This window comes from Neolamprologus brichardi, chromosome 14 (assembly GCF_056152115.1).
Source record: "Neolamprologus brichardi isolate AB-2024 chromosome 14, ASM5615211v1, whole genome shotgun sequence".
In the NCBI taxonomy this organism is placed as follows: Eukaryota; Metazoa; Chordata; class Actinopteri; order Cichliformes; family Cichlidae; genus Neolamprologus; species Neolamprologus brichardi.
The window spans coordinates 21,445,724-21,469,932 of NC_142117.1; the positions used below are offsets into that span (position 1 = coordinate 21,445,724).

General features: G+C 39.7%; 1 protein-coding gene across 2 annotated transcripts in view; it reads right to left on the reverse strand.

Annotated features, from left to right (window-relative positions):
* grik4 (glutamate receptor, ionotropic, kainate 4) overlaps window positions 1-24,209 on the reverse strand; it is a 339,306-nt gene that overhangs the window by 53,310 nt on the left and 261,787 nt on the right. For both annotated transcript variants that reach the window (XM_035909771.2, XM_006795461.3), the window contains exons 9-11: window positions 6,122-6,283; window positions 1,647-1,799; window positions 693-797 (exon numbers count right to left, since the gene is read on the reverse strand). In XM_035909771.2, the coding sequence (XP_035765664.1) occupies window positions 693-797; window positions 1,647-1,799; window positions 6,122-6,283 (420 nt within the window). The remainder of the gene's footprint in view (window positions 1-692; window positions 798-1,646; window positions 1,800-6,121; window positions 6,284-24,209) is intronic.

The following is a 24,209-nucleotide window of genomic DNA, read 5'->3' on the forward strand; positions in this document are numbered from 1 at the left end:
CGTCCACAAAGAAAGATCACGTGTAGCCTCAGATTTATATTGTTAACTGGTAATTTTGTAACAGTTACATTTCAGATCATTTCTTTTTAATTGATCCATATGACATTAGTATTGGCATATATATATATATATATATATATAGCCATGTTTCTAAAACTAATAATAAAAAGAGCAGGAGCTAAGTTGACTTTAAAGGTGACATCTGTGGTTACCTAAATTTATTTCCCACAAAAATATGATTGTTTCACCTTCAAAGAGGCACGCCTAGTATTTACTTTTGTCCTCTGGAACCTCAACCTTTTGCAAGTAGGATAATGGAGAGTGTTTGCTCCAAGAGATGTCAGCTGAACAAGCGTTATCACAGCTCCCTGCTGCACGATCCAGCTCCAGTTGCCTTACTGCTATAAAGACAACTGAAACATTTGCCCAAAGTACTGCTCTACTGGGAACAGGACTGTGCCGGAGCGCTTTGTGTTCAGCAATAACATTTATATTATAGCCACTGTATATCTAAAGAGCAAATCTGTGTGGGTCACTAAAGAAATAATAAGAAAACTGTGTATAAATCTTTTTAACCAATCTCACGAACATTTTACCACCGCTAGGAAGTGCTAGTGTTAGCTGAACCAAAACCTATTTAATCTAAAGAAAGATAATTTCAGCATCAGATCTGTGTGATGGAGGTACTTTACCTGCCTTAGGCCGTCCTTGCTGTTCTGCATGATCCTCAGGGCGTAGTTAGACCGCTGTCCTTTGCTGTTGAATTCAATGTGCCCTGTTAGACCTTCCAATTCTACCTATCCAACAAAGAGACGGCACACATGTTAAAAGATATCCCGTCTGCTTCCCTCTCGGCGGTACCTATTGTGAATATGACTTGAGGTTACTTTACTGCTGCTGTCTCTGTATGAGCCGCCTGAGCACTATTTGTCATATTTAAAATAAGAATATGGAGACAAGCTGGTAACAGCTTCAATTTAGAGCAAAAAAGAAGAGTGATTAGTTGTGCCCTCTTTCTCAGAGTGAGAAAGACAAATGGTCTGATATCGAACACGTGTCACATTTAAGTATTTCAGTCACTTACAGTCATTTCGCCCTAACAGGAAAACACATTTTATTCCCTGACAGCACATCTTTATCTCCCCTCCTCCACTGTGTCTCAGTATAATGTAGAGATGAGATAAACTGACCTAGTCGATAGGGAGCATATCGTTAAAGAAGAAAACAGCACGGACATTATCTGCTGTCAGTAAAAATATCTAGACTTTAAAATATCCAATTAGCATCCAAAGAAATATATAAGAAAAGCAGTAATGAAGTAATTAGTATTATCGGACAAGCTACTTTTTGGGGACAGCCTCAGTGACTTCCAGGAGTTTCTGATGCTTGTCAAGAGTTGACGAAACAAAATTTGTTAGCTTTAGAGTTTTGGCAGTACTTCTCAATGTATTACAAAACTTTCATATGTTTACTGACAGCAGATAAAAGTGAATATTAGAGGTGCTGGTACATGGATTTTGTTAAATTATTGGACAGAGCCACCTAGCTGACTGATGACTGTACCAATGCCCTTTCCTAACTCTAGGAAAGAAAAAAATCTTGTAAGTCTTGTAATCTCAGTCATTCTCCAGCAGAAGCAGCCTTACCATCCTCAGGTAATTCATGAGGCTGGTGCCGTGCTCCCAGATCTTGGAGGACTTGCAGGAGAGCTGAGTGGCTCCGACGTTCTGGCTACGGTTCAACTCCTGGACCGCCGCCACCACAGCGTATACCGCATCAAAGAGCAAAGCTGACGAGAGCTGCAGAGGGAAGGAGGCAGGTGAATGTATTATGCACACACACACACACACACACACACACACACACACACACACACACACACACACACACACACACACACACACACACACAAAGCTGCAAAAACCCAAAGCACACAAACTACAAGTGTAACATATCAGCGGTTAGTGGTTAGCGAGGGGTTAACCCATCCCTCGTGTGGCAGCAAGATTATTCCATTAGATCATTAGAAAGACTCTGATCTGCTGACAGCGTTGAAAATCATCTCTCTCTCCCTCCATCTCTCGGAGAGACTCTGTCCTTCCTGCTCTTATCCCCAATGAAGCTGGCACACCCTGACCATTCCAATTACGGCCTGCCTCTCTCAGTCTGGGCCAAAATACAGTGGGAGAAGCAGCTTTTCCTCTCATCTCCTCTGTACAAACAGCCTCAAAGTCACCGCCACAGCATCCTGCTATGTACGTTTTATTAAAATGCACGCTGCTTTGCATTAGATTCTCTGTAAAATCCCAAGCCTCAGTGCTGTACATCTGTGTAATGGAACTACAGATTAAACTGATGCTGATAGAAGGCTGAGGGGGATGGTGCTGCGCAGTAAATCTGGGAGGCCAAACAGGACTAAACAGCCATTAAACAGCACAACTCTGATGCATTACACAGCCTTGAATTGACTACTGCTTTTGGCAAATTACAGGCACCGTTCACCCCAGGATTGCCTCCTACATTTTACATCTTTCAAAAAATAAAATTAAATCAAAATTAAACAATACACAAACTTTTTTTGTGAGTTGTTTCACAATTATATTATTTTTACTATCTACACCTATCCTCTCACCCTCCAAAAAAACTAAAAAGCTAACACTGCAGATCACCTGATGGGGATGTAATTAATGTATCAATGATTATCTTGTCATGCTGTTAGAAGCACCATCTTCTGTAGAGTGATATGATTGGACGGTGTGGTTCAGCAGCTTCAGGCCAAATATAAAGAATTAAAGTTGAGTTTGGGGTGAGCTGGCTCTTTGAGACTGTGAGGATATTACAGCTGCAGGTTTATGCTGTTTAAGTTCGATTTATCTTTGTGGTGGGAACCAAGGCCAGGCTGCTAAGTCAACATGACAATGTGAATGTATTACACTCGTATCTATAAATATCTTCAATTTTGTGAGCCTTTACTTTACAGGAGGAGACTTTAGTGCTGCAATTGTGTACAGAAGACAATATTGTTGCTACACATACTGATGTTTCCTCAGTTCGTCTCCATTTATATTGTTGTACAGGGAACTGTACTGTGAATTTGATGTAAAGCTAATAATATGTTGGCATTTACCCATCTGTGTATCTATGGGGCGCTGTTTGTAAAGTGAAACATGCTGAAATTAACGGCAACATTTTTCCACATTTAGCGCAAAACCTTACAAAAACATGTGTTTTCAAGTCATTTCTTACAACATTTAGTAAAATATTTGTAACTTTTCATATTTAAAACACAATCTTAAATGTTAAATCTAAATATTGTATTTAAATCTAAATGTTAAATCTAAATATTATATTTAAATCTAAATGTTAAAAGTTAAATCTAAATGTTACAGGAAACTAAATATTTAGTTAACATTCAAATTTAATCTGACCACTACCGGAACACTTTTTGCACCGAAGGTTTTCGTAAAGCTTTTATTTTGGTATTTCCGTTGATCCGTGCATGTTAGGTAATATTTAGTTTCCTGTAACATTTAGATTTAACATTTAGATTTAGATTTAAATATAATATTTAGATTTAACATTTAGATTTAACATTTAAAATTGTGTTTTAAATATGAAAAGTTACAAATATTTTACTAAATGTTGTAAAAAATGACTCGAAAAAACATGTTTTTGTAAGGTTTTGAGCTAAATGTGGAAAAATGTTGCTGTTAAATTCAGCATGTTTCACTTTACAAATGGCGCCCATGTATCACTCTTGTTTCTCTCACTTTCTTACCACATCTTTCTTTTCTCTTTATTCTTTAAGAGTAACTTCAATCAGCAGGCTATAATTACATGAGCTAAACAACAGAACATATCAGCAGCTTCTGAAATCTGTGCTTTTTTTAATGTCTTAGCCAATAACACACAGAATTATTGCATTTCCACGCTTTAAAGGCAGCTGTCATGAACTTTTTCCCTTTTTTTTTGTAATTTTCCAATACAAATGATGACTTCAGACCTAAAGGAACAAACTTGGTCTTAATTTCTAAATCTGTAAATATTGAAGTGGGGTTTTATGGTCTAGCACAGTACCTAACAGTCCAACTCATCAATGCTGTTTTGACAGTTTGGACCTGTAGGCTTCTTCTAGTTATACTCTGTTTGTATATAAATGAGCTGCACTCTCTAATGAAAAATTCTATGTGCGGTTACTTTAATCAATACTGATGTGAGACTATAAATATCAATTGCGAGATGTTTGAATGCAGCAGAATTTGTCTCCCACGAAACCTTCTTCTCATATAAACCTATCTGCCTACATTTCCTCAGATAATGTGGTGCGTGCCTTTATCTTTAAATGCATCAGTGCAATCTAACACACATATAGGCCAGCGGCTGCATTTGTTGTTTATAAGAGAACGTTTAAAAAGACAGCATATTACGCATGTGCATGTTTAAACGGGTTAATCACGTTCTTGCTCCCATCAGCCTTTAGTCTCTCTGGTTATTAGATAATTAGCCACAAGTCCTAATTGCTGCAAGCTTAGTGAGTATCCGTGTGACCCACTGCACACAGAAGCATTTTTAATGCTAGTTCAAACTGTTCTTAACCTATTTCACCATCCAATTTGTGTGAAGCAAAAACGGAGAGATGGGTGTTTGTTTTATTTTTTAATGTCTCTTCACTTCAAACAGAAGGGATTCATTCATTAATCTGACTTTACTGAATATCTGGCTCCTAATGAAGCCCCTGAGCAAACAGAAATCTGCAGTAGTGGCAGTCTTTTTGCACTCAGGTGGGTTATTCTTATTAAAAAAAAACATTTACAAGGATCAAAACAAATCTGCATTACAGCTTTTCTCAATATTGAGAATATATTGAATTCAGATATATAAATTACATCACTTTTTAATATTGTCTTTAAGGGTTTTTTTGTTTAAGATGTAAAAATAACATGAAATTATTTAATTCAGTTAAACTTTATTTACATAATCCCAATTAACAACAACTGTTACCTCAAGGGGCTTTATGATATAAGCTACAAAACCCTACAATGTTAAACCAAGCAAAAAGAACAACAATCAGGTAACCCTGTATGAGCAAGCACTTAGCAACAGTGGGAAGAAAAAACTCCCCTTTAACAGGAAGAAACCTTTGTTTTACTTCAAAGCTAATAAATGATGAAAATCAAAACTTTGATTTGTTATATTAACAGTGTAATGTGACGTATATTCATCTTTTCCCGGTAAAAAATTCTGCAATAAGCTTTTTTTGTTGTTTTTTATTATCCAAGAGCAGAAGTTTAGTCTAATAGCTGGTGCACTTGTACTACTTACTCTGAGAAGCTGCTTTTAATGAGAGACACTATTGAGCAAATGTGGGAGAGTGTCTAGCTTTAAGAGGGATTACTGGGTAGTCAGAGAATAGTCATAAATTTTAGTCTCATAAACAGGCACTAAACCACAAACAGATACAACACTGTACAACACTGTATTTAGTGAGTCTGATGTAAAGAAAACTCGATAAGCCATGTCGTAAAATATGTCAGAGTGTAGTAATAATAATAATAGTACGACATGTTCAAGCATGTGCTTCGCTATTTTGTGGCCCCTGCTGAGCCGGCATGAGACTTAAACAAATCTGCAATCACCTTCAGTTTACACATACGCAACAAAGCTTTTTTTGTAGTCACTCATTCACACAGGTAGTGCACACTATTTTGAATGTTGAGCTACAGAGAGCATTTAGATGAGAACAGTGGCTGATTTAAGGGGGGATGCTGTGAAGGTAAGTAGCTTTTCCTGTGTGCATTTCTTCTGAAGAAAATTCAACAAGGAAGATGCCATTCTAAAGGTAATAAGGAGGGCGCCAAATGCTGCTAATGAGCTGTCTGGGAAACAACAATGGCCTACAGCAACACCTGAAATTACAGCACTTACCTGAGTAAATGCTATCCCTGTATATTTCTCCTAGTATTTTGGAGGTTTCTGTGACTTCAGTGTTTTAATTGGTAAGTTTGTGATAGAGAAGTATGCTGGAACAACTAATTATCTTTTAATTTGGACTGAATTATTCTTCCTGTAACTTCGGTCTTCTCTGTAAATAACGCCATGTATTTGTGTTGTGTGAACTAACCGGTGTGCCGGCGAAGGGTGCGTGGTCACAGTTCTCTTGCCAGGAGCGGTTGAGGCTTAGCGCAAAATCCTGGAAGAAGGGATGAGTTTTGTTGAAGACGGAAAAACCAACTATGTTGACTCGCTGGTCCGCCACGTCGTCCAGTCGGAGTAAAGAGAATTCCTATAGGGAGAAAAGAGAGTAAGGCACAAGATTATGGGCTCCGCTTAGCCATGAGCTGTCATACCCTGCTACAGTCTACCATAATCTGTTTAAATTACACCAATGATATATTGAATTATTGTCAAGGTAAAAAAGGGCATCTGTTCACTCAACAATTTTACATCCGATTTAATCTGTCCGATTCACATTTCATTAACTGCAATTATTCCGGCTGATTGACATGAGAAAGCTGCAGCAATTTGTTCAGAGCCACAATTTCACCGAGCAGCGCTGCACAACACCCATGGATTTTTTCTCCCACTGGCTGTAAAAATGTACAGGTATGACTGCCAGACTGCAAAGCTAATGGGTTACAATTAGAGAGACGGACCGACAGAGAAAGACTCGGGGAAAACAACAAAGGTCACAGAGACCAATAATTGAGATAGAAATCCATGACATATTGAAATCATCCAGGTTGGGAGGAGAGGAAAACACAAGTCGTTTGTTATTTGGCTCTTTTGCTCCAGGGACAAGTTGTTTCCCCGCTGCCTGGGGAATACGAGACAGGGGGCAGGGTGAGACGGAGCTGAGGAAGAACAGGGGAGAGAGAGGAGGCGTGGGCGTGACTGAGGATGGATGTCTCCTGAAGGTTAATAGAGGTGTCAAAACCCAATACCCCACCTCAGGTGGCAGCCTTCACCTTCCAGCCCTTTGTGCCATCTAACTTGTGACAGCCAGACCAAGCCCAGTCTACCTCTGTGCCTGCCACCAAGACAAGTGTGAAGATAAGAGAAGTTTGAGGGGATGGTGAGTGGGTGGGGCAGCATGTGACACTGGGAACAAATGGCCATATGGTGTCTGTAGAAATGGTAAATACACTGCAAGTAAATAGAAATAAAAGAGCAAAATATGTATGTAAATGCAAGAAGGCAACAGCAGTGGGCAAACAATTACGTGCCAATCAAAAATAATGATAAAAGCTGCTAACTATATCCCTTGAGGCAACCTCCTGCTATGTAGTAACTCAGCTCATGTGTGGCATCAGGATTTGGTAAAAATCTTCTTAAAAAACAAACAAGCATAAATAAACAAATAAATGAAAAAACAAAAAGCTTTATGGCCTCCCGGAGATATCAAAGCTTACAAATTCTGAAGCGCAGAATAACAGCAAAATGAAAAATGGGAAAATGGATGAGAGGGGATTAGAAAAATCAGATAATGGACATTCAGACAAAAAAAGAGTGAATAGGCCAGTGAATTAAATAACTGATAAGAAGGTAGGTGGAAAAAAGAAGAAGAACCAGCATGAATCACTCCACTCTGAAAACACTGGTGGTTGACTGCAATGACAGAGACACACTGCAGGGAAGGAAGACGGAGTATATTTAACCTTTAAGTGGAAGGCTGATTATTCCTATTACCAACCTTCCAGGAACCAGGAAATCCCAAATGTTTTGTTATGCTGGTGTACGGAAGAGGCGGCTGATAAAAACAAGCAACACTGATAAACACTGATAATAAAAGTGAGAGCTTAACTCTTTAGAGTGTGAACCATTAATAACAATGTTCTGAAATATCTTTATTTCTACCTCCTGACAAATAAAACTCATTACATGTACGTCAGCTTACATTTTTTTCATTTCTACAGCTGGGGGAAAAAAAGAGACTGATGATGTGAAAGTTCAGTCTTGGGCAGCAGAAATCATAACTGTGAGCAACAGCTTCCATAAAGTTTAACTGTAGTGGGGAATCATTCTCGTTAGGAATATGATAAGATGGTTTATCAGGTATGTACCGATCAGCTGCTCATTAACACGAATAGCTATCAACCAATCACATGGCAGGAATTCAGTGCATTTACATATATGTAGACCAGGTCAGGATGACCTGCAGAAGTTAAAAATAAGGATCAAAATGGGGGAAGATGGGTCATTTAAGTGACTTTGAATGTTGCTGGTGCCAGACAAGCTGGTATTTCAGAAAGTGCTGGGATTTTCCAACATAATCATGTCCAGGGTTTGCAAAGTAAGGCCAGAGAAAGAGTAAATATATCCTGTGGTGGAAACTCACTGGGTGAAAGTGGTTGATTCCAGAGGTCAGCTGAAAGGAAGGTAACTAAAATAGTGACTCCTTAGAATCACAGTATGCAGAAGAGCATCTCTGAACATACAACACATCAAACCTGGCAGCAGATGGGCTACAGCAGCAGAAGACTACATAGGGTGCCACAACGATTTACATGGACTCACTAAAACTGGACAACAGAAGCTTCGGTAAACGTTGCCTGGCCTGATGGAAGAATCGGCATTTGAATTCTGATGGCTGCTTCCTGCAAAAACGACATGACTTTAAAAAGCTCAGATCTTCTCAAACGACTTTCTCGAACATGAAAATAAGCTCACTTTACTGAAACAGCCTCCACAGTCACCTGATCTAACAGAGCACCTTTTGGATGAACAGAACCTGGAAATTCATGGATGCGCAGCTGACAAATGTGCAGCAGTCATGTGCTGCTGCCACGTCGATATGGACCAAAACCTTTGACGAATGTTTTCAGCACCTTGTTGAATCTATACCATGAAAAATCAAGACAATTCTGAGGAAAAAGTAGGTTCAACAAGGTGTACCTGATGAAGTGGATGGATATGGACTATAACAATATTTAGAGAGTTTGACTTCTCCTTCAAGAAATACAGCTTTTTCAAATGTTTGTTTACAAAACTACACGGTGAAATAACATAAGCAGAGGAGATAGCAGGGCGTTGTTTGGCTGTTGTGTGCGGTGAAGTGTTTGATAAGAGGTGTAACGATTTATATGTTTGTTGAATGCTTTTGTCAACACACTAACTGAAGACAGCTCCTGCAGTTTGTGTTTACAGTCCTGCATTTCCATCACTATGCAAGCACACTTTATTTGCTTAATTCCACCCTGACTGGAATGTTATTCATCCTGGCCCAGTATGACTTTCAAGTTGCAGAGCGTGAAACACATTTAAAATCGCCTTATTAGAGGATGTAGCACTGAAGTTTAAGGGGCTTCTAGCTGCTCTTGAACTTCAGGAGACAATCCTGTTAATGAGTAGAATAATGGTCTAACGATCTTGTTAGGAAAGAGACTGCCTGATCTTTAGTATCTATTGAATTTCAAAACATTTAACTCAGAGAAATTATTAGCCTGGCTCTCATAAGTTTGCGTTTGACTTTTGAATAGATACAATGTAAAATGGTCATACAGTAAAAGTGGATTTAATTGCAAGGCTGGAACTAAATATACAGTCCTGCAAGTCCAGGGGAAGAAGAGGAGAGCTAAGACAGGGATTACATGTTCCTCCGCAAAGCCTGAGGAATACTTAATCACTGTCTCAAGTTTAACATTGCATGTAATCATGGCAGGAGAAAAGTCTCCTTTGAACCTATTCTTTATTTATTCATTCATTATTATCTTTAGAAACGTAAAACAAAGTTTAAAGCCGCAGCATTATCAATTCCCATGCATTCCATTAAATACATGGGCTTTTCTTCCATCTTCAGCAGGCCCTTTTGGGGCCTCATAAGCCTTTGGGGACTGTCCATATAATTACTGGTTAAGTGTACTTTAATAGATCATTAGAGTCAGAGCTGTGCAAACGAGCCCATCATTAAACATGCCCCTCAAGGGTTCCTGATTGCACGCATGTGCATACACACGCACAAAAACAAACTCGAGAGCGCATGAGCATGCCCACACACAGGAAAATGAAATCCCTATAATTGAGCAGCAAACACACACGTAGTCACTGAAGACCAAGGTCACAAAAATATCCTGAGGCAGTGTCTGAAGAAAACTGGTGTGCAGCATTTATGGGCTTTCAGGGCACAGACGCTGACACTTTGCACATGCAAATTCAAACACACAGACACACGGGGAGTTGTGATCCCATGACTTCAGAGGACATTACACGGGCTTGCCTAACGTAACCCCGAGCCGTTATTGATTTATATCATGGGTTTTCTCCCCATAACACATGTTTTTGGATACGTGTTACGGGGACGCACAAGCACACACTAAAGCCCTGCACGCGAGCACATCTTGCATGGCAAATAGTTGGTGTGAAATGGGCAGTGCTTAGCATTTGGTTCCCAGCAGTGGGAGAACAAAAAAGGCAGAGCTGGAGGGTAGAGGAGAGCAGTAGAGAAACCAACTGTCACCACCGAGGGGGTGAAAAGGCCGGCCGAACAGAATGATGATGAGGAGCAAAGAGAGAGAGAAAAAGAGTGAGAGAGCTAGAGGTTGAATCAATGGAGAGGGAAGAAGGTGAGAGATTAGTTGGCACAAGTGAGAGCTTAAAATGCACTGTGGGGAGAGAGAGAGCGACAGAGCGAAGATGAGAGGTGGGGGTGCGAGGGTGTAAGAGTGCAAGGGAATGACAGCCTGGCCGAGGGCCCCTGACACCGGCTGTCACCTGGAGATCAATCAGCAGTCGGGACCCGAGCCAACCAACCAAAAACTGTTGCTTCACCTCCTCAATTCTCACCCTTTTCCCTCTGAAAACCCTCCCCTGTCTTATCTACCCTTTATTTGCAACTCCTTTTTTATTCTCTCAGTTTCTCTTTCATCATTTTAGATGGTTTTTCATATCCTTTGGCTTGCAACGATTCCTCTCTCTCTTCTTTTTTGGTTTTTTCACATAACTGGACCATTCATACATGCACACACGCACACACACACACCTACAAAAATACCCAAATGTGTGACCACTCAGTGTTCATAACAATGAAGTCAGCGAATAATGAGATCCCAGGAGGGCTGATGGTGCTTATAGGTGGACACCCTGTCAAGAATCCTACTCCTCCTTCTCTGCCATCCGCGTCCATGCACAGACATATTCCTTTGCAATGAAAGCTTGTATGAAACCGATAAGTGAATACGGAATTGAATCAAAAACTTCTTTAAGTCAGCCAGCATCCTTCAGGTCCTCGCTCATTGATCACATCTCCCTAAACGGAACAGAAACGCTGAGATTATATCGATTCTTTAGGCACCAGGGATCTCCGCTGATTTGGGATGCATCTCTGCTACACGTGGTACAACACCGTATTACTGAAACGCCGATATCTCTACCAGAAATGTAAAGTTGTTAGATAAGCCTTTCAAATGCAAGTTTGGCTATATAGAGACTTTTGTATGCATGCTGTGCAGGGAATGTTAAGGAATGAGTGCGGCTTCAATATTGTCACTTTTTTTTCATATGCTGAATAAGAAAGGTCTCAGCATTTCAATGAGCTGGAGTCATCTGAACATTTTGTCTGTTTGAAAAACTTCTTAAAAGAAGTTAAAAGTGGCATTAAAATTAATGGAGTTTGCTGAAGTTGAGAAGTACCGGTCACTGGCGGCAGACAGGAATGCAGCAATAATGGCAAATGAGTCAGAACAATGAATCGCAGTCACACGTTCACTGACTCACCGGCTTCTACATAAATTAAATGAGTTTTAAGGACTGTCGCACAAGTAGATTAAATGTTTTGATTCTTACTAAGCAGAAATACAGTCTGAATAAATAATTTTTGGCTGTTTGAGAGCAACACAACATCACACTGAAACACTGGCAACCAGTAAAGTTGATGTTTCAAATCTGCTATAAAACAGAAAATCTTCACATCCTGTTGAAGGATAAAATTAGGATTTTTACTCCCCTTATTTGTGTCACCTTTATGAATGGAGACAGTTTTTCTGGCCTGAAATATTACCTCAAAACTTCATGGTCGACCAGAAAAGTTAACAAAAACTCAAAATTTTATGTGTCAAATGACTTGGTATGGTATTCAGAAACAATTGGTAAGTTCAGAAACAATTCATTCGTGTGTTTTTTCTTTCTTTTTGTTTGTTTCTCAAATTTTTATTTCATCCAAGAATCATCCAATTTTAGCTTTGCATGCCTTTGGCTCACTAGCCGTCATTTTGCTGCAGTAATCTGCCAATGTTTACTTTTTTTTGCAGAGGGGAAAATTGCTCCAGTCAAGCAGCATGCACAGGGTATGGCACTGCACTAGAAAGCAGACTGATAGCCTTTCTTGTTTTTGATCTCACTTATCAGAGACTGTGCCAAAGCATATGGACTGGAGGGGCAACCAACCTTGACAAGGAGGTATTTGGCTCAGCTCACTTTGCTATTTCATTAACAACAAATTCAAGCACAGACTTTAAACCACATCAATGAACTGGTAATGAATTACAACCATACACACATAGCACGCTCTCACACTCTATCCTTGACATATTTCCAGTTTTTTTGTAGATTTTGAGTGAGATCATCCTTTAAAACTAGCTGCACAACCTGAAGAATGACTTTGTTACTTCTCAAAATCTGACTTGCTTAGGCCCAAACAAAATCAGGGTCCTCCTCCTCCTCAGTCATGCTTATGCTATTGTGTTCATCACCATTATGCTATAAATTATCTGACAGCAACAGGTAACATTATTCTGGAAATGGCAGAGACTATGTTTAATTTGGCAATAACAACAAACACGGAGTTACCTGGTTATCAAGTAGTAATATTCAAACTACCAGCTTCTACTTTCTTCCACTATGCTAGCTATGCTAACTGCTAACTGCTAGTCCCCTGATTCTGACTCCTAGCTGTGTGTACTTGACTCGGTCACATCAGGTCAACAAAGCTGGATGCACTAGGTAATTAAAATTTCCTGTCACAGCAAAAAAGAGAAATCATGTGATGCTAGTGGAAGTTATGTTGTTTGAATGTCTCTCCCTGACACTTAAGGTGAGACCATTTGCACTTACCAGCTATTTAGCACAATATTTTATCATTATTTTCTTCTCCATTCAAAACTATCTTGGGTATTTTTCTTTTGTCCTTTCTTTTTCAGTTTCCAGAAGGCTCACTACTCCTCTTTATTAAGTGGCTTTTTTGTTGACATTAGCTTTGTTTAAACAGACCATTTGCAATGGGTGCTAGTAGAATTGACTATGTGCACGTTAGCATATGCTACTTCCGGTGCGGAAACTCCTGTGGGGAGCTTTGTTTCCGGTGTCCTATTCGCGCCCTGTTTACGGTCCAAAACAAGTTAAGCAAATAAATAAATAAAGCGGCGATTTACATTTCTATAGATGTCTCGGGCATTTACCCAATATATCTGTAAATGATGTTCATCGACTTGTCGATATTTTTCCCCCAGGCCTCAGGGGAAAAGAGAAAATGGATTCAAATGTTATATTTCTCAGCTGTCCCTCGTTTATCACGGGTGTTATGTTCTAAAAATAACCAGTGATAGGTGAAATCAAGTAGCCAATTTTATTTTTTGACGGTGCAAAACGTTTCGTGTACATCGTGGACATACAGCACTGCACTTCAGAGTCACACTGCTAGCGATAGATGCAGCGATTCTGTACTGTACAGGAGAGACGTCACGGAGGAGATCGTGTGCAGCGATCAGGACGCAGGACGTAAAAAAGCATGCAAACTTGCACTAAAAAATCTGCGAAACAGCGAGGTGAAAGGTGAACCGCGTTATAGCGAGGGACCGCTGTAATTTTGAAGGTAAGTCACAACATACCCTTCGTAAATACTAATGTATAGAAACCGTTACCAGCAAGCATTAATTTTTTGTGTGGCTTTTTTTCACGGTTTGTTAACATGCTGTGTGTGTGTGTACTTGACTAGCTGATATCAACATAACGGGGAAAACATCTGGTTTGACTATTCTTCACCTGTAGTTTGAATGCTGAACATTTGCCTGTTTAAATCATAAGACCAGTCACTATACAGAGATGTGCTTCTGAATGTGGACGATGTGTCTTCTGCTGCAGTAATGCAGTTTTGCTTGTGTTGAGTGATGTAAACAACTGATCGATCTAAACTCTTTAAACAATTGATCATTAGATTTTTATGACACAACAGTGGTGAGTGTTCCCACCTTCTGCTCTTTGTAACTTAACGCGATCGTTCCGTTGTCGAGTTTTGGACATCAATTTTGGAGTATATCTTCGCAGTAGCGATTGACCGCAAAGTAAAGCTACCGGAAATGTACAACCCCACATCCGGTCTCAAACCAGGAAGTTAGCATTTTCTCGTGCACAGGGTCAATAAGGTCGGTCTCCCTCAGGGAGCTCGGGTCTATCCCAGGCAGTTACCTGCCTTACCTGGCTGCAAGCAACACCTCTTGCTGGCCCCTGTGGCCTGCACACAAGTCTGCCTCTTACCTCTCTTACCTGATACAATGACTAAAATACTCCCCAACTACCACATTTCTCACATCTTTATGTCTCTCAAATGTTTCTCTCTTTGACCAAAACACTTCAAATTCGTATTTGTCTGTTCATGATACTAATTTCCACGATTCCTTTCTCTAATTTCTGCATTCATTTACTCATCTTAATCTTTTCTTCTTCTTAGTAAGTCTCCGATTCGGCTTCTTAAGTTGATTTTTTACTGTTGAGACCAGTGTTTTGTGGGTAGAGCTGAGTAAAGACACTGGTTTATGACCTGTGAGGTGTCTCTTTCTCAGGACAGAGACTGATGTGCTTGTACTCTTGCGCAGGTGGGCATCGGGACATTCACACTGAGGCGGTTTTACGTTGTCTGTGAAGGGAGCAGGACACAATGTTGTAACAAATCAAATTTTTTGGCTTTCATTCCTTGGAACAAGAATACTGTGAGAGTTTGAGAAGAAGGGTGCTTTTTTAAACTACTCAATTGTATTGCTTCTTCAACCAACAATTGGACCAGCAATTCAAAGACTTTTTCTAATGATGATTTCACTTTCTAACATGATGAACTTGCACTAAGTCCCACAATGTGCCACTGGAGTGAAAGCTGAGTACATTTTGCATTAAATCATATCACTAATAATAGATGAGTCATCAATCTACCATTCCTTTCAAAAATTCTTGAGAAAATAGTTGCCACACAACTCCACTCACATTTAACTAATAATAATCTGTATGAACAGTTCCAGTCTGGTTTTCGCCCCTCCCATAGCACTGAAACAGCACTTATAAAAATAACCAATGATCTTCTTATGGCAGCTGACTCCGGTTTACTTTCCATTCTTATTCTCCTCGATCTGAGTGCTGCTTTCGACACTATTTCTCACTCTGTTCTCCTCAGTAGGCTAGCCTCCATCGGTCTCTCCCATACTCCACTAGCCTGGTTTAAATCATACCTGTCTGATCGCACTCAGTTCATTCAACTCAAATCCTTTACTTCTCAGCCCTTTCCTCTGACCACTGCTCTGCTCCACGACTCTGGAATTCCCTTCCTCCTGATTTAAGAAACATCTCTTCCTTCTCTCTCTTTAAGTCCAAACTCAAAACCCACTTGTTCAAAATAGCTTATCCCACATAACCTTTCCACTCTTCTATTTTATTTGTTTATGTCTTATGCTTTTATGATTCTGTAAACTTCTTGCTTTTATGTTGCTTTTAAGTGTACAGCGACCTTGAGTGTTTTGAAAGGCGCTTTCAAATAAAATGTATTATTATTATTATTATTAACTGTATTTTACAACATTTTTGATCCGTTTCTATCAAGACATCCTGGACAGATCATCATCTTAAAACAGCACCACAAGCATTAACAGGCTTGATCTGATCTCATAAGTTAAGCAGGCAGCTTTATGGCAACACCGTCCAGATCAGTCGAGTGTATGTTTAGCCTTTTCCAGTGTGACTGCTCTGCTTTGTGGTGAGGAAGCCAGTTTGAGGAAAAAAAACATGATTGATCCGATGATTTAACAGACCCAAAAAGTTCAGTCTGAGGGCAGCTGCGGAGCAGTGTCATATATCTCTCTGGGTCTTTTATAAAGACCTATTTTTATACACTGTTGGTTAAAAATGTTGATGAGTGCAGTTTCAAGTAGGCACGTGGCATTTACCAAAGTTTCTCCGATGCTAAAGGCTTCATTTTTTCTGCTCTGCAAAACGCAGATGAAGTCAGAGCTGTCAGCAGTGATAATCATCTCTGACAATTTTAAAAAAAAGAAAGACAAGTCCTCTCCACCCCTTATCCAGCGTGGTATCGCTGTGAAAGAGAAAACAGACTCCAGTAGGCTATGATTGAGTAACATTCCTGCAAATTGCATATTGATTTTCCTAATGATAAAGTGCTAATTAATGACTTCCCTCCTGTCACTCTGGGCAAAGGCTACAACATGCTCAAACCTTTAGGCCTGAGTCTGGTCATCGCTCTGTGATGAAATCCATTTCTAGTGGCGTACTGATTATTCTCTAAAAGCTGGACTCTTCATGTGGTGTTTTTGGCAATAAGTCACGCTCGTATCGTTATCCATGTAAATTTAGGCTGAGCTTTAAAGCCTCCTGCTTAATTACGGTGTTCTCAGTGAGAGCGGGACAGGCGGAGAGGAGGCGGCGAGAGGCGTCGTGATCGAATGATGCATGTCATGAATACGGACTCGTTATGCACCTGAAAAGTAATAGCAAAATTGGATAATTGATTTACTGAATTATTTGTTCACAAAATACTGGTGCTGCTGCAGGGGTGGACATGAAAACTGTAATTGTAGCTCTTCCAATTACTCACTAGTTGCGGTGACAACGTTGCTCACTGAATGCGGATGGACTGGATCCAAGTCATTTCTCTTGCACGGGGCGCTAACATGTCACTTACATCATTTCTAGCAGCTACCTAGTTTAATTCACTGTGAGATGACCATGAAATTAACATACCATATATCTTGGTGTAGAAAGCTGGGGTTGATACATGAGCTTTGTTTCAAAGCTTCTAATATCTGCATACATCAAAACAATCTGGCAGCATTCCTACAGAGTGTTGAAAACAAATGGGCAATTTTATTCCATTATTCATAGAATTATGTCTGACCTGCAACAGTAACAGCTTATTTGTGAGCCAGAGACCTTATGCCCTGAATAATTCTTGGACTGGCGGAGGCCAAAAACACCATGAATATTGCAGGCACCAGCATATGTTTAGAATGTGAAACAGTCTATCTCTTCTCGGTAATCGAATTCATTTGAACCCCAGCAGATTTTCTAAAGGAACAAAAAGCACATAAAATGAAACAAAACAAACCCTATTAAGTTTTAAAAATAATCCTTCAAATTACTTATGATCATTTCTTTTAATTGCAGAGTTTCTCCTCCAAAGTGCTGGAGACTCGGCAGTGAGTGGCTGAATTACTGGCACAGGAAAGGGGGGAAAAAACAGGAGGAGAGCAGCAGATAATGGAGATGAGACTCCATCTAAGCTCTGCTCATATCAGCGAGGCCTGGAGTGTTTCACATCGATCACCTGAGTGTTTGCCATCAAGCCCAAGCAACCCTCAGCTTTGGGACCAGACGTCCCACTATGCGTTAGAAGATTCACGGCGGGAGAGGAGCACACTTTTAAAAAATGCTGGTATGGCTAAATGGTTACGAATGACGTCTAACACTTTATGTTGAGATTTGTTTTAGCTCACTGTAACCAACACTCAGAATTTTCTGCTCTCTAGACAAAACGATATTTAACCATATTTAATCTGCTATAGCTCAGCGCTATAGTGGCTGAATTGATGGTGATTGGGGCTCCCTGTGATCTTTTGTGCCATAAAGCGGGAGATTTTTCTGCCAAGTTCACATTTGCTTTTGCATAAGCATTCTGTTTCTGTTTTATATCTAATTTTCTGCTTCATTATATTGCATGGCGCACTCTGGCTTCAATGCCAGAAATATTAGTAATCCCCTGTAGCTGCTTTCTGTCCTCAGTGGCCATCAGTGCAGATTCTGTGTGAAACTGCTTTTATTTCCTCGGTTTACTGTGTTTGGGGAGCTTTTCTTCAGCTTTCTCACTGTAATTTAGAGCGAGAGCATCTTCCTATAAATTCTTTGCGCTACTATCGGCTCAGTCAAAACAAAAAAACAAAAAAAAAAAACACGCTGCCAAATCTGCAACCAATTTAATTGGATCAGCAGGCTGATGGGAATGCTGTTAAGCTGTTAAGCATACAGTATACACAGGCTTTACAAACAGCTCAAACTAAAATGAAAGCCATCTGGTTTAGGAAGTCATATTCATACTGCGATAGCAATACAGATAAAATGAGTTAAATTCCCAAATCAGCTCTAGCACAGGATCTTAAGATTACCATCTCCTTAGAAGAGTCACTTTTAGGTGCATCTTCTAAAGCACATAATGCTAAGATTAATAACGTATAAGTGTTCGCATCCATCCAGGCAATTTTAACTGCCTATTCAAGGTTCTGGGGGTGGGGGCTGGAGCCTACCCCAACAGCTTTACGGGAAAAGGTGGGGTAGACCCTGGACATCTCAGAGCTAGCACAGAGTGACAGACAACCATTCAGGTTCACATTCAATCAGCAGAAACATCAATGAATCTAATGTGGAAGGAAGCAAGAGCACCTGGTGATGACCCACATATTCAAACTCCACCGAGAGCTCCTTTTGTGCTGACCACCACACCACAGCAGCACTCTATAAGAGGTTTATACTTTTATAATTTTACAGAAAGACAAACTAATAAAAAAATACCTGCCTTTAAGACAGCATTGTAGACAGATAAACTGGATGTGATCAGCTCAAAGGTCAGTTAAGCTCGACAGCATTTAGTTTCTTTGTCACAATAACAGCTATGTGTTTCATCAAAATAAAAGCTCCATCAGACTTATTAAAACAGCAAAGAGCTGGACATGTTTGCTCTGCACATCACTAATGACTTTCTGGCAGGCGCTAAATGGGGTACAAAGCAAAATCATTGGCAGAACTTGCAGAAATGTAGAAAGACGCATGGGTTGAGAAACACAAGCAAATGCACACTTATTAGGTTTTAATTAAAAACAATCATATGAGTATAAGTAAAAAATAGTATCTGTCCAATAACATGTTGGCCTGTCTGCTGTTGATTTACAGCTAAAAAGAAAAAAACAATTAACAAAAAAAGTTAAAAATAATGATAAAAATAAAGAAAAGTTCCTTTAACTCTTAACTGTCAAGACCTTTTTATGTACTAAAGTCTTGGGAGAACACATAGATGGTGATAATTTAGGAGTAGAGGGGAGCACCTAACTAAGTGGACACGTAAGATCTTTGATAAATTTCACATAAAATGTTGTGAAAGGTAAAGGGAGGGATTATGGGAGTGATGGAGGACAGCAAAAAAAAGAAAGTTATGGAGCACAGAGAGGAAGTCAGGTATGAAGTCAGCAACCAATTTCAACTTTCCAAATCAGACTCCTTGGTAGGCTGTAATTCAAGCTCTGGGATTTGAAAGATAATAGGCTGTAATACAATTGTCAACACTGAGTCATCCAGACATGGGGCTCACAGGGAGAGTTGGTGGTAATAGGGCAGACGCAGAGTAATCAATACACCATAACTCCCTACACATACCAAGGCCCGAGTCTGGAAAGTGGAACGCTACACTAAATTGTTTACTTTCATTTAACAAACACGCCGCTACCGTCTGGCTAATCTCTAAAGATAAAAGGAGACTGGGGCACTTCAAGTCTAATAATTTTATGGTAAGCAAGCCTTCTCAGGGTGTGTTTTAATACTGTTAAAAAGTTATGTTTAGAGTGATAAGGCTTAGAGGTCTGACTTACATATTAAACACTCCAGGTTGCCGGTAGTCTCTCGCATAGACGCTTCCCAATCTCTGCAGTCGAACACTTTTCAACCAACTCCATTTTTTCCATTAATGTGAAGCTTTCTAAACGTCTAAATGTTTTCAATCAGTTCTCCCGGAGTCTCAATAAAATTATAATGACTTGAATGTGAACAGACCTCACGCCCCGACCTGTTAATCCTTAAAATTAGACATAAATGATTAATGAATGCCATTCACGAATGCTGATATGCATGTGAATGCATTTGTCATTCCCCTCGCTTTATGTGAGACAATGGAAAAGTCAGAGCACAAGACTTAAAAGAGATCATTCCCCCTCTGTGAAGAGGTGATTAGCGAAGGGATGACTAACTAGGTATCTAATCTGTCCTCCAAAGGCCATATTTTAGACTTAATATAGCTACCCGGTGGTATGCTAATCTGAGTGGAATCAAACAGACTTGATTTTACTTAATTTTTGTAGCACAGTAATTCATATAAAAGGTGTCTTTGGCACAGTAGATCTCTGTTCTCCTGGTTCCATCACGCCCTACAAAGCCAGCAATAATGCATCATAACTGTAAACCCTTAGAGGCGTTTTCCAATTGCTTATTTGCCACAGTTAAATGGAACTTGCGAAAGTTGATGTTTTAATAAAGTCGATTGTCTTCTGTGGCAATAAATAAATGATTAAGACATGAATGAGACCCAGATTATTAATCGTCTGTGCAATCAGATATAGTGTTTAATGAACTGATTATAGTGCGAATGAGGCAATTTACTCAGTCGCCATGTCAGAGAGGTCTGCAAAAATCAACCCATCAAAATTTCCTGTTTTTTGTGTTTGTTTTCACATAAAAAATGGAAAAATTGCTGTTTAATGAAACAGAAGATTGCCTGCATCTCCTAAAACTGGATAAAAAAAAAACTGCAATATAAGATGAATGCATAGTAAGGTTCCCTGGGCCCTGATGCAGGTTGATATTATTACTTCAACAGCGGATGATGACTTCAAGGAAATTACATGAGTATTGTTCTCCCTTTTTTAAACAATAAAATGCATTTAAATCTCGTTTTATTGAGCTGGCTCCATTGTCACACTTCTCACCCACAATACATTTTCGTCTCTAAAATTCAAAGCACAGAATGGTCGAGCCTTTTGACTCCCTTATTAATGATGTTATTGGATAGCTAATGGTGCTGAGAGACTGCACAGAATGAACGAGACCAGCCACTCAGGGTATGGATGGCGGTCTTAATAAAATATCATCTAAATCAAAACCAAAAGAGGAAAGGGTGCACACTTATTAAAGTATCTAGCTGTCTGCCGCTGACATGTGAAATGTGTATAATGGCTGTGAGCCTACGATTTCCCAGACTGGGCACTTTTGGTTTATAAAGTCATGGAGACTGCTGATAATGAAGAAACTGTTTACTAGGTTTTCTGCTGTTGCTCCTTTCTTTCTAGGCAACTTAAACAATGTAAATACAGCCACTCCACATCAGTAGCTTTTTAATAGAGGAATCAAGATTATCTGGGATTTACTTGATTTATTAAAACTGCAGTTAGGGCCATAAGGTTTTGGACACCGACTCTTTTTTGTTTCACTTTCAGCTTTAATTCAAGGGGTTTTAGAAAGATTTTGTATTAACTGTTTAGGAATTACAGACATTTTCAGAGACAGTGCCCCAGGCTCAAAAGTAATTAGACAAACTAATCACTTTAAACATAAGGATTATTTTTAATAATTGGATGAAAATCCTTTGCAATGACTGGCTGAAGTCTAGAACCCATGAACGTCTCTAAATGCTGTATTTTTTTCCCTTGAGGAGCTCTGCCAGCTACATTCAGTTGCTGCTTTCCTACCTTTTGTATTTAACAACATAACAGCATGCTCTGTGGGGTTTAGATCAGGTGACTGACTTGTTCATTGAAAAATATTCAATTTTTTTGCTTTGAGTGGCTTTTTCAGTATGCTTTGGGTCTTTATCCATGTGCCTTGTGAGATTCTGTCCTAATATTTTTGCAGCATTTGACTGAATCTAAGCAGGAAGTATATTCCTGCTCACTTCACAATTTATTCTGCTGCTTCTTCCAGCAGTGACATCATCAGTAAACACTAGTGACTTATTTCCACTGACAGCCATACATGCCCGTGCCGTAAAATTGCTTCCATCATGTTTGACAGATGATGTGGTATGCTTCAGATCACAAGCTCGTTCTCTCCTTCTCCATACTTTTCCCTTCCCATCATGCTGGTACAAGTTCATCTCGGTTTCATCTGTCCAAAGAGTTTTTTCTGACAAAGTCTGATCTGGTCTTCCTGCCCTTCAGTGTAACCAGTCGGTGCATTATGTTGTAAACCCTCTGTGTTTCCTGAAGGCCTCTCTTGATTCTAAATGGTAAAATGATGGACTGCTACTTATAAAGTGCCTTTTACTCACTTTTACCACTCGCAGTGCTAAAAGAATGAAACCTCAAGTCTCATTCTCCATATCGCACACACTGTCTGCTGTATCTAAGCACTTTTACCCAACATTCACAATCCAACGGGTGCGCCAGGTGCAACTTCTAAAGATACTAAGCAGGAGCTAAGAACTGACTCACTAACCTTCCAATTTGTAGATGACCCCGTTTACCACATCAGCCAATCCAGAGCTGGATAGTGGCACCCCTGCCTCCTTGTTCTCAACTGATTTGTTACCAAATAGAAGTTTCCAGATCCTATTTTTAGTCCTCACCTGAGAACTACAGCTCTTTCTCAGTCAAATTCTGTTTATTTTTGAGCTTCTGAAAAAAGTGGACTGTATATAAAAATGTTTATAATTCTTAAATATTATACAGTTAATTTGTTGAACCACTAGAATAAAGCTAAAAGTCTGCACTTGATTAAAATGTACCTAACTGCAAATTAATCTCTGTCCTACAGTCTGATGTATATTCTCCCAGTAAAGCTTACATCTGAAACCAAACTAGCTAAGAAACAAACAATACCACCTTTCCACCTTCACGAGGTCAACCCGATCCCGGGAATATTATAAAATGGCCAATTTATAAACATTAGGATGAATGTCTACGTTAGGAGTGCATCAGTTACAGCCACTAAACAATTCCCCCTTCAGTCCGGGGATTACATTTGTTTATGGAGAGTATTTATGCTACCCCCTCCAGCACTAAGTCAATAAATGCAATTGTAAGCAAAGTTTAGATGTCATCTTTGCGCTGCAAACAAGTAGCAGGTCAACAATATTTGGTGACACATACTTGTTTTTGACATAATAATGACATAGTTTATATTCTGGCTGGTTGCCGCTCTCTGTTGTCACCGTCCACGTAGCCTATTACCTTTTCTATTACTCAGCTGATTGATTCTCAAACTCTGTGTCTAAACAGGAAAATATTAACTTTACATAAGCCGTGGAGGGGAATTAATTAAATCCCAATCATTTTCACAGTCACAGTGGCTGCTCTCTAAAGCAGTTTGACTGACAAGACTTATTTTGGGTTTATAAATCTTCTGTACCACGGTGCACACAGGAGATGGAGGGTGAGGTTGATGTGAAGTGTTTTATTTATTTATTTATTTTTTTATAGGATTGCTTCCTCCATTCATTCGCATTCACAGATATGGGACAAGAAATTTCAACAGAAGAATAAACTTGTGAAATTGAATTCTGTATTACCTAGACAATTTTTTTTTGTTTGTTATCAAGGCCAGACACGCCCAGAGAGCAGGACACAGCGACAGACACTCAGAGGGAAAGACACAGAGCGAGAGAGAAAGGATGCGTGTTTTTGGCAGAAAGAAAAAAGGTGAAATTATACGGACAGACGGCAACTATTATCTATCACTCTTTATTCAAGCGATCTGCACAAAAAGCAGACGATATTTGGAATAAGAAAGGGAAATTTACGAAATTATGTTTGCGCAGCTGGGAAGGCGGGCGTTACATTTCATCTGTGCTTTAGTGGCACATTCAGTCATGGAGCATTTTATCGTTTGACAGCATTGGGAGGAATAATTAGAGGCATGGAGCATGTCGAGCCCAGAACCCCAACTGGCCAAGAACAAATGGCAGAGAGCACGTCAGTGTCTGGGTAAGAAAAGGGATTAACTAGTGAATAACAGCATCGGCCATGCCTCAGAAGTTAAACCTCACACCCATCATCACCCTTCCATACAAACCTGACAATTAGCTCTTTAACACATATGGATGGAGAATGGGAAGGAAAGCTTTGGATTGCTGTAAGTGTATTTGCCTGTATTGGATCAGAGTGTGGAAATGCAGCCAGTTTGTTTTATCACTGCTGTTGGTTTATGACAGAAATTACACATCTTACTTCCTCGAGGCAGACAGACAGGCAGGT